Raw genomic sequence first — 11,817 nt, forward strand, 5'->3', positions numbered from 1 at the left:
TTTTTTTAATTGGCTTTCCGTTACTTGAAATAGAGTGTCTAATAATATAATACTCGTATCTAACTGCTAATTAGATCTCTAGGCCCAAACAACTTATTGATTTTAATTAAAATTAGTAAGTTTAATAGTGAGTCCATAGTTAATTATTTTTGTTTCGGTTCTTTGGGCAACCAGAAAAAACGGAAAAAACCACAATAATGTCGAACAGCGAAATTCGAGTCCACTTTCGAGTTATTAAATATATTCACGAATCGGGTATAGATTTATTAGTCAAATTATGTAGATCTATTAGCTATAGCCTAATATTAGTCGAACATTTATAATTTATAGATCTAGATCTAGTCGTTTGCTTTTATTCCGCACCATTAAATTAGTCACTAATTAGTGTGAAATGGTTGATTAGTTGATGAGTTGATGATGATTAGGCCTAATTATAATTAATAATTAGGCCTAATTGATTTGGGACTGGGAGGGTTAGAAAAATCGTTAATCTATCGTTTTAGCCAGTTTTAGGTACGTAAAATCGCCCGCGACTAGTAATGTGAAAAACAGGTGACTCCTTAAATTTTAATAAATATTTCACATTTTGAGGAGGATTACGGTAAAACCTTGCCTTAGTTTAGCGTTGGTTATTATTCCGGAATTGTATAGCAGTAAAAAACAGTAAAACAATGCCAAAGTCTGTCACACACTTCGGGAATTCACAGGAAGTAGGCTACTGTAAACCATACTTTATTTGGCGTCATCTTTTATTTTTATACAGAATGTTTAAAATTTGGATAGATTTATTTTTGTAATCATTTTTACATTTTGTAATCATTTTTACTATTTTCGTAATCTAGAATTTTTTACTTGGCCTAGCAACTAGATATCTAGCTAGATCTAGATCTAATTAATTAATGGTTGCAAGTCCGCTGCTAGCCAAAAACATTAAATTATTACATTTGACTTCATTATTTATATTAATAGGCCCTATAGTATAGATCTATGTTTTTTTTTTATTTTTAGATCTACTAATTAAAATCTACTATTATATTTATTCTTGTTTCCTTTTGTCGATTTTTCTTTAAAAATTAAAACATTAATTTACTACAATCGACTTTCAATTTATTTATATTTCAATGGTCAAATAAACCATGGTATACCGTAACTCTAGTTACCGAAACTCAACAAACATTACCCGATAATTTCTGACGCTAAACTAAGGTTTTACCAGGATTAATGTTTTGAAAAATACAAAAATGTTTCCTTGTTTCCTTTAAGTCGTGTAAGATGTCTGTTTTTAAACAATTGTTACTTGTATTAGGCATTAGGCCTAAAACTTTTCATTAATAAATTCAACAGAGGCAAACATGCTCATTTACTATAGCTAGTAGCCGTCTTGATTAAGATTTTTTTTTTGTAAACTTATATCGCAAAATTCAAGGGAAGCCAATCTATTTTAGAAATGGCTGTTGTTTATAGGCCTATAACAAATCTTGCTCACAAACACTGCTGTTTAAAGATAATTTCTGGCCTGTATTGATATATTTAGCCATTGATTTAGGTTTAATATTCATTTATACATAATATTTGACACAAATCACAATATACCTCTATTAAAGCCTTGACAATGAGGTAACTTTTTCGTACATTACTAGCCACGGGCGATTTTATGTACCTAAAACGATAGATCTGAAAAATCGGATGATTCATTGATTAGACCTAGACCAGAGGCGTATCCAGGTTTTCGTTGTAGGGGGAGCGAAAAGAGCAAAAAAAAGGGCGCCAAATTTTTAACACGTTCTATATACGTGTATTATATATATATACTAGCGTACCCGACCCCCGCGCATTGCCGCGGGGATAGAAGAAAGTTTGACGAAATATATTAGAAGGATTTCACCAACGTGCTACCAATCATATGTTCTTAGACGCGTGACCTTCTTTTCTAAAAATCAGTTATTTAAATGTAAACAAAGCCTGCGCTTGAATCATAAATATCAGGACACGGGTTTACCTACACTAACGCATGAAAACCTTGAGTGTACATTAATCACTCAGCAAAATAATTTGGTATAACACACTTCGGTGACCGCACATGTGTCAGAGACGTAGAGGTCCGCTTTCAGGAGCCCCCCCCCCCCCCCCCCCCCCATTACACTACCGCATAGGCGCGGCGTACGACGCCTGGCTCCTTAAAATAGCATCCTGTTAACAATGATGCAGATTGCGTCATTCACTAAAGTGACACAAATGAACAGGATTTGTTATTTAACATGTAAAAAAATATTTGACGCATTTTAAACATCAGTGTGACTGATGCAATATGCTAGTGTTACTAATGGATTGTCTAATAATAGCTGCTTATTGCATCATTCGCAAAGTGACGAAACTCTACAGTAGGCTCCTCATATTCAAAAAGTTATTTTTTCATCTTTCGCAAGGTGACGAAACTGTACAGAAGGATTTCCTCGCGTTACAAAGTTATTTTTAGAAGCCTGTTGTAGTTTTACCGCTGAATATAGTAGTACCCCTTACTCGCTATGCAGGACTCTCGATTAACGGATGCCAAGTGCCAACTTAGTCGCTCTAAAACTCAAGGCGCCAAACTGTGTATTGACGAAAGTTGTACCCTATATGGTGCCGCCTGTAAGAAACTTTAGTTTTCTTTTTCGCAGAAATATTCTCGGGAGTATTCTCATCTACTCCTTAAAGTTTCATGGCACTCGGATGAATCGCATCCAAGTTTTAATTTTTATATACCGTGTATAGAGAAAAAAAATCGCCCCCCCCCCCCCCCCCCCCCCTGGGGGGGCGCCGCCCTTGCAATATTAAACAATATTTTTTTGCAGAACCCTACCATTGAGTGATCTTATCATCTCCCCAAAGTTTCATGGTACACGGATGAACGGTGTGAAACCGAAATTTTATAATCCATTTATAGAGAAAAATCGCAGCCGCCCGTGGCGCCGCCCTTGCGAAATTAAAAAGGGATTTTTTTTACAGAACCCTTCCCTGAATTGTTCTAATCAACTCCCCCAAAGTCTCATGGCTATCGGATAACGGTGTCACACCAAAATCGACTTATTTTTATAAACCATATATAGAGAAAAATCGCACCCTCCCGTGGCGCCACCCTTGCGAAATTAAAATTTTTATGAACCCTTCCCTAGAGTTTTATAATGAACTCCCCAAAGTTTCATGCCTATCGGATAAACGGTGTCACTGCAATTCACTTTTATTATCTTTTTATACCGTAAATAGAGATACATCGGACCCTCCCGTGGCGCCGCCCTTGCGAAATTAAAAATTATTTTTTTACAGAACCCTTCCCTAGAGTGGTATAATGAAAGTCTCATGGCTATCGGATGAGCGATGCCAAACCAAAATCGACTTTTATTTTTATATACCGTATATAGAAAAAAACAAATCGCGCCGTTTCAGGGCGCCATCCCTGCGAATTTGAAATATTTTTTTTCGCAGAAACCTCCCCAGGAATATTCTCAACAACTTCCTAAAGTTTCATGGCAATCGTTTGAACGGTGTCACGGCAATTCACTTTTATTATTTTTATATTCCGTATATAGAGAAAAATCGCACCCTCCCGTGGCGCCGCCCTTGCGAAATTAAAAATGATTTTTGTACAGAACCCTTCCATAGAGTGTTCTAATCAACTCCCCAAAGTTTCATGCCTATCGGATGAACAGTGTGAAATCAAAATAGACTTTTATTTTTATATACCGTATATAGAGAAAAACAAATCGCGCCCTGCCGGGCGCCACCCCTTCGAATTTGAAATTTTTTCGCAGAATTCTCCCCAGGAATATTCTCAACAACTTCCCAAAGTTTCACGGCGATGTGATAAAAGGTGTGGTAATGCATAAAAGACAGACACACACACAGACACACACACATACATTGCTTTATATATATATATATATATATATATATATATATATATATATATATATATATATATATAAAGTTTCCAAAAAGGCGCCACTTTGCTGAAAATGGCCAGAGGGAAGCGCCGCCCTCCCTGCTCCCCCTCCCCCCCCCTGCGTACGCTACTGGCCTAGACCCTCTATCTATAGAATCTTTAGAGATAAATTATTTATAGATACCGTCAAACATCTATTTAAAAAAAAATTTGTTTTAAATTTTTCCGTTTCGTTCCTTGAGGAACATAATGGGACTTCTGTCAAAGCTTTCTCATCCCCACAGATTTCATAGTAGATCTAGATACTAGATATCTAATGTACACTAAAAATTTGTCGGATTTTTTTACCAGCGTCCGTAATAGAATCTTCAAAAAAGTGGTGTTGAGTGTTATGTTAGGTAATTAATTACTAATCACACACATTCACATGGCTTCAATGGTTACCCTAAGTCCTAACTAACGCAACCCCAACCCTAGTCCTATCATTTGCCAAACACTAATTTCTAGCCAGAAATTTAATTGAGATTACAGTACTACACAAAAAAAACGGTAAACGGAAAAAAAGTCACAGGAAAAAAAAAACACAGAAAAAAAGTCACAGTTTTTGCTAGGAAAAAAAGTCACGGAAAAAAGTCACAATGGAAAAATTTTATCGGAAAAAAAGTCACAGAAATAAAGTCACAGAAAAAAAGTCACAAAAATCTTTTTAGAAATATTTTGATTTATTTGTTAAGAATTGTAAAATGTTGTGTGTTTATTGTTGTGGGTTGTATTTTTTAATAGCATAAATTATTTATAGACGTTAAAAGCATTATGGTTTATTAAAATTTTAAGTAAAAATACTCTAAGATAATTTACACAACAATCTCAACTTTTGTTACGTATTTAGTTAAATATGGGCCTAAATTTCTTTTATAGTTAACTTTTCTACTGCCTAGGCCCCTATTTACTATAAAAGAAATTTAGTCACATCGTTGTGTTTTGCATATGTTTCGCCGTAGGCTATTCTCTGCTCGGCCTCCCCTCATTAGGCATTGTCCGAACATATTTTGTGTTGTTGACATTTTGTATCAATGACAGCCTTTGAACCTTGTCGGCTCTCTGTTTTGATCCTAAGTTTTGTTATGTAATAATCGTGATAAATGTGGGCAGCAAAGGTGGTTGAACTAAGCATAACTATTGTTGCGATGAGTTGAGGGCAGTAATTCAGATGACTTTACCATTTCACTGTAATTTAATTTTTAAAAAAACACGATGAAAACCTTGGACATTCTATTAAATGCTATAAATATTATGTTTAACATAATTACAATCTACATAATTCATACTAAATATTTTTAGGTTATAAAAATTACTATGCGTATACAGCCTACACACATTACATTACATTTAATTAATCCTAAGTTAATTTGCACTCTCTGAATATTTAATACATACAAGTATTAACAAATTCCATGCAAATATATATTTGTGACTTTTTTTCCTGTGACTTTTTTTCCTGTGACTTTTTTTCCTGTGACTTTTTTTATGTGTTTTTTTTTCCTGTGTTTTTTTTCCTGTGACTTTTTTTCCTACAATAAAAAAAAACACACCTATTTTCGGTAGAGCCATTTTCGAACATAGGTATCCTCAGTCATTCAATTGTTTATTGTTTAAATTTTTTAAATCTTTTAGGCCACACTACCTAGTTCTGCCATTTTTGTTTAAATTTTCTGTGATAAATTGTAATCAACCAAATTGTTTTTGCCTTTTTAAAATAAAAAAATTGTGTTCAAATACCAAAATGACTAAAACTTGAAAAAGTTTGTAGTTCCCAGCCCACTACCTAGTGCTAGCATTAATATTATTAAAGAACTAAACTTCCTTCAACAAAGGTGAAATGTATCTTTTTGAACATTCTTTTCAGGTCTAAAACTTCATTTGCAAAGTATTCCAATAGCCACAGCGTGCACATTATACCACCAATTTTTCAGACATAATGTTTTAAAAAACTATGACCCATTTGTAAGTCATTTTTATTCAATTGATCTGGTACATTATTTCAATTTTAACTTAATCTGTCTACAAAAACTTTATTTACCAACTTAAATTTATGCTCTCTATATAAACCTTATAAACCAACTTAAGTTGTCTATGAAAACCGTATATAATAAGCCAAGATTACAATGCTAAGACTAATATGCCAAGATTACTATGCTAAGACTAATATGCCAAGATTACTATGCTAAGACTAATATGCCAAGATTACTATGCTAAGACTAATATGCCAAGATTACTGTGCTAAGACTAATATGCCAAGATTACTATGCTAAGACTAATATGCCAAGATTACTATGCTAAGACTAATATGCCAAGATGACTATGTTTTTCAGCTGCTAGGTGCCACCTGTTTATCACTGGCTTGTAAGATAGAGGAAGAAAATGTCAGGATCAGAGACATTGTCAATGTTTGTTACAGGTGACCATTCATTCAAATAATATTTCTTTGTCTGTGTGTGTGTGTGTGTGTCCCCCAAACACACACACATTCATTCAAATAACATCTCTTTGTACTTAGAAGGTCTCATCCATTAATGATGCCCCCACACACCCACACACACATTCATTTAAATAACATTTCTCATCCCCCCTCAAGATTAAAATATTTGTCTTTTAAAGCAGCTATTTCTCTCTAAAATACTAACTACTATGTCAACATTAGGAGTGGTGGCATGGTTGGGTTGGTCAAGGTTGCTAAACCAGAAAGTCCTGAGTTTGAATCTCTGGGCAGATGAGGCTTGATAGCTGGTGACAGCAACCTACGTAGATTAAAAAACTGTAAAAATTGAATCTAGGGCAGATGAGGCTTGATAGCTGGTGACAGCAACCTACGTAGATTAAAAAACTCTAAAATCAAACAACTGCTGCCTTGTAGTTTGTTCGCAGTTGAGCTAAGGTTATGGAAGCAAATTGAGAAAGAAAAACAGGCTGAAATTGTTAACAGCCTATATAGTGCATAGCAAGCTCATGCTTAATTTAGTTGGAGGTAATCCCTTCCAACATAACAAAAGAATGACAAGATTGGGCTTCTTAATTAAAATATGCAACAAAATAACTGCTCAATTTCAGCTTAAAAAATGACTCTATAAATTGCTAAGTGTAATGACACAGTTTATGAAATCTCCTTTCTCTCCCCTCCCCCCCATCTTACATTGTCACAAAAGGCCATACTCTCCCAATTCCTTAAGAGCTGATGTCATTGATGGATGAGCACTACTATATATTAAGTGTAAGTATAGAAGCAAGTATAATTCCAGTCCCTCTCCCATTGTGAGATATTGTATCAAACAAACAAATAGGACGTCACAACCATCAACCCTCAAATGTCAGAATTAGGTCTCAAAGTGCACATGGTCACAAACTGCTGAATGAATTAGGTCTCAAAGTGCACATGGTCACAAACTGCTGAATGAATTAGGTCTCAAATTGGTCACAAACTGCTGAATGAATTAGGTCTCAAATTGGTCACAAACTGCTGAATGAATTAGGTCTCATATTGCACATGGTCACATTAGTAAAAGCCCACCCATACTCCAGGTACATGTTAGTTGACCCATAAACATTTGAGCCTAGTTAGTCTTGAAATCATTCACAAATGATCTTAATTTGAAGAGGATGTGAAAACCTTAAGTTTATAGTGTGGTGATAACATGTGAAAACCTTAAGTTTCTAGTGTGGTGATAACATGTGAAAACCTTAAGTTTCTAGTGTGGTGATAACATGTGAAAACCTTAAGTTTATAGTGTGGTGATAACATGTGAAAACCTTAAGCTTATAGTGTGGTGATAACATGTGAAAACCTTAAGTTTATAGTGTGGTGATAACATGTGAAAACCTTAAGTTTATTGTGTGGTGATAACATGTGAAAACCTTAAGTTTATAGTGTGGTGATAACATGTGAAAACCTTAAGTTTCTAGTGTGGTGATAACATGTGAAAACCTTAAGTTTCTAGTGTGGTGATAACATGTGAAAACCTTAAGTTTATAGTGTGGTGATAACATGTGAAAACCTTAAGTTTCTAGTGTGGTGATAACATGTGAAAACCTTAAGTTTCTAGTGTGGTGATAACATGTGAAAACCTTAAGTTTATAGTGTGGTGATAACATGTGAAAACCTTAAGTTTATAGTGTGGTGATAACATGTGAAAACCTTAAGTTTATAGTGTGGTGATAACATGTGAAAACCTTAAGTTTATAGTGTGGTGATAACATGTGAAAACCTTAAGTTTATAGTGTGGTGATAACATGTGAAAACCTTAAGTTTATAGTGTGGTGATAACATGTGAAAACCTTAAGTTTATAGTGTGGTGATAACATGTGAAAACCTTAAGTTTCTAGTGTGGTGATAACATGTGAAAACCTTAAGTTTATAGTGTGGTGATAACATGTGAAAACCTTAAGTTTATAGTGTGGTGATAACATGTGAAAACCTTAAGTTTATAGTGTGGTGATAACATGTGAAAACCTTAAGTTTATAGTGTGGTGATAACATGTGAAAACCTTAAGTTTATAGTGTGGTGATAACATGTGAAAACCTTAAGTTTATAGTGTGGTGATAACATGTGAAAACCTTAAGTTTCTAGTGTGGTGATATGAATGTCATGTGCCACACTGTCAATATTCCTGTCTGGATCTCAGGGCGCAAAATCGTGTATTGATAAAATTATCACCCGCGGGGGTGATGCTCAAAAGAAACTTACAATTTTTCCTTAGAAAACTTCTCGGGAGTATTCTAATCCATTCCCCAAAGTTTGATGGCGATCTGATGAACAGTGTCAAAGCGCAATCAACTTAAATTTTTATATACCGTATATAGAGAAAAACAATTTATATACCGAATATAGAGAAAAAAATTTTATAGACCGTATATAGAGAAAAAAAATTCATATACCGTATATAGAGAAAAAAATTTATATACCGAATATAGAGAAAAAAATTGTATATACCGTATATAGAGAAAATCTAAACGCCCAGCGCCACCCCTTCAAATTTGAATTTAATTTTTGGCAGATACTTCCCCAGGAATATTCTCAACAACTTCCCATGGCGATTGGATGAAAGGTTTAGTAATGACAAACAGGCACACACATACATTGCTTTTTATATAGAGAGAGGATTGAAGTGATTAATGTTTTTCCCATGCTAGAACCCTCCACAAAAATAAGGCCCCGCTGGAGATAGGCGACAAGTTCTGGGCACTGAGGGAAAGTGTGGCCAGCTGTGAGCTCTATCTGCTGCGAGCGTTACAATTCAAGGTTGTCTTTGATCACCCCCACAAGGTATTTACACCATCTTTAGATCAGTTGAGAACAAGATTGTCATTGACACAATGATGGCAACAAGATAATGCTGACATGTCTCCACCTTCCAGTACCTCTGCCATTACCTGAAGGCTCTGGCTGACTGGATGCAGCCCTGTGTCTGGGATGAGTCCCCTGTCCCCCGCACGTCCTGGGCTCTACTGCGAGACAGCTACCACAGCTCCCTGTGTCTGGACTTCAAGCCTGAACACATTGCCATTGCTGTACTACACTTCTCCTTGTTGTCTCATGGTCTAGAGGTCCCATTCTCAAATCAAGCCAAGAATAAGTGGTGGCAGGTTTGTCTTGTTACATGACTGCTGTTTGTCTTGTTACATGACTGCTGTTTGTCTTGTTACATGACTGCTGTTTGTCTTGTTACATGACTGCTGTTTGTCTTGTTACATGACTGCTGTTTGTCTTGTTACATGACTGCTGTTTGTCTTGTTACATGACTGCTGTTTTTGTTTGTGCTGTAACATGACTGCTGTTTGTCTTGTTACATGACTGCTGTTTATGTTGTAACATGACTGCTGTTTGTCTTGTTACATGACTGCTGTTTATGTTGTAACATGACTGCTGTTTGTGCTGTAACATGACTGCTGTTTGTCTTGTTACATGACTGCTGTTTGTGCTGTAACATGACTGCTGTTTGTCTTGTTACATGACTGCTGTTTGTGCTGTAACATGACTGCTGTTTGTCTTGTTACATGACTGCTGTTTGTGTTGTAACATGACTGCTGTTTGTCTTGTTACATGACTGCTGTTTGTCTTGTTACATGACTGCTGTTTGTGCTGTAACATGACTTCTCTTTGTGTCTGAAAACATTCTTGAGTGGATGCTGTGCTAAAAATGTTTAGTTAAACCAATTGAAAAGATTTTTCTAAAAGCCCTAGCACTCACTAGACTGTCTCCTCAGCCCTAGCACTCACTAGACTGTCTCCTCAGCCCTAGCACTCACTAGACTGTCTCCTCAGCCCTAGCACTCACTAGACTGTCTCCTCAGCCCTAGCACTCACTAGACTGTCTCCTCAGCCCTAGCACTCACTAGACTGTCTCCTCAGCCCTAGCACTCACTAGACTGTCTCCTCAGCCCTAGCACTCACTAGACTGTCTCCTCAGCCCTAGCACTCACTAGACTGTCCCCTCAGCCCTAGCACTCACTAGACTGTCTCCTCAGCCCTAGCACTCACTAGACTGTCTCCTCAGCCCTAGCTAGACTGTCTCCTCAGCCCTAGCACTCACTAGACTGTCTCCTCAGCCCTAGCACTCACTAGCCTGTCTCCTCAGCCCTAGCACTCACTAGACTGTCTCCTCAGCCCTAGCACTCACTAGCCTGTCTCCTCAGCCCTAGCACTCACTAGACTGTCTCCTCAGCCCTAGCACTCACTAGACTGTCTCCTCAGCCCTAGCACTCACTAGACTGTCCCCTCAGCCCTAGCACTCACTAGACTGTCTCCTCAGCCCTAGCACTCACTAGACTGTCTCCTCAGCCCTAGCTAGACTGTCTCCTCAGCCCTAGCACTCACTAGACTGTCTCCTCAGCCCTAGCACTCACTAGACTGTCTCCTCAGCCCTAGCACTCACTAGACTGTCTCCTCAGCCCTAGCACTCACTAGACTGTCTCCTCAGCCCTAGCACTCACTAGCCTGTCTCCTCAGCCCTAGCTAGACTGTCTCCTCAGCCCTAGCACTCACTAGATTGTCTCCTCAGCCCTAGCACTCACTAGACTGTCTCCTCAGCCCTAGCACTCACTAGACTGTCTCCTCAGCCCTAGCACTCACTAGCCTGTCTCCTCAGCCCTAGCTAGACTGTCTCCTCAGCCCTAGCACTCACTAGATTGTCTCCTCAGCCCTAGCACTCACTAGACTGTCTCCTCAGCCCTAGCACTCACTAGCCTGTCTCCTCAGCCCTAGCACTCACTAGACTGTCTCCTCAGCCCTAGCACTCACTAGATTGTCTCCTCAGCCCTAGCACTCACTAGATTGTCTCCTCAGCCCTAGCACTCACTAGATTGTCTCCTGAGCCCTAGCACTCACTAGACTGTCTCCTCAGCCCTAGCACTCACTAGCCTGTCTCCTCAGCCCTAGCACTCACTAGACTGTCTCCTCAGCCCTAGCACTCACTAGACTGTCTCCTCAGGTTTTCAACCAAGATATAACACTGCAGATCATCCAGAACATTATCAGCAAAATCATGGACACATATCAGGTGGAGAACCAACTGCCCAGGTAGCATTTCTCATGTGGACAGCATTTGTCATGTGGACAGCATTTGTCATGTGGACAGCATTTGTCTGTCAACATGACTGGGATGATGTGGACAGCATTGTTCAAACATCAGAACCTCCTCACTTGGACAAAGTGTTGGTGGTATAATAATTGCACTGTTATCAAACACGTTTAAAAAAATAAAAATTTTGAAATGAAAAAATAAAACAATTAGGACGTAATTTTTTCTTATGTTTAGATAAATTTGTATGACTGATGTAGCAAGTTACATATATTGACTACCCACTGGCATTGCAAGAACGAGAATGTATTGTTTGCCACTGA

The 11,817-nt window shown here is 37.5% G+C and overlaps 1 protein-coding gene across 2 annotated transcripts; it reads left to right on the plus strand.

Annotated features, from left to right (window-relative positions):
- Positions 1–142: 142 nt before the first annotated feature.
- Positions 143–11,700, plus strand: LOC131939529 (cyclin-Q). Of its 2 annotated transcripts, none has more exons than XM_059297886.1 (7): positions 143–255; positions 5,829–5,926; positions 6,295–6,380; positions 9,108–9,240; positions 9,333–9,560; positions 11,405–11,503; positions 11,540–11,700. In XM_059297886.1, exons 1-6 carry the CDS (start codon positions 198–200, stop codon positions 11,495–11,497), a joined length of 696 nt encoding a protein of 231 aa, XP_059153869.1. In that variant the 5' UTR covers positions 143–197; the 3' UTR covers positions 11,498–11,503; positions 11,540–11,700. The 2 variants fall into 2 exon arrangements, with proteins under 2 accessions (XP_059153869.1, XP_059153868.1); XM_059297885.1 differs by having other exon boundaries at positions 11,405–11,495; positions 11,550–11,699.
- The last annotated feature ends 117 nt before the right edge of the window (positions 11,701–11,817 follow it).

This window comes from Physella acuta, unplaced genomic scaffold (assembly GCF_028476545.2).
Source record: "Physella acuta isolate Inbredline_101_S28 unplaced genomic scaffold, ASM2847654v3 ptg000283l, whole genome shotgun sequence".
NCBI classification, from domain to species: Eukaryota; Metazoa; Mollusca; class Gastropoda; family Physidae; genus Physella; species Physella acuta.

Excerpts from the sequence above, each read along its gene's own strand:
- LOC131939529 (XM_059297886.1), top strand. The coding sequence starts at position 198 with ATGTCGAACAGCGAAATTCGAGTCCACTTTCGAGTTATTAAATATATT. Across the intron at positions 6,381-9,107 it reads ATTGTCAATGTTTGTTACAG|AACCCTCCACAAAAATAAGG; the intron begins GTGACCATTCAT and ends TTCCCATGCTAG. Across the intron at positions 9,561-11,404 it reads CCAAGAATAAGTGGTGGCAG|GTTTTCAACCAAGATATAAC; the intron begins GTTTGTCTTGTT and ends CTGTCTCCTCAG.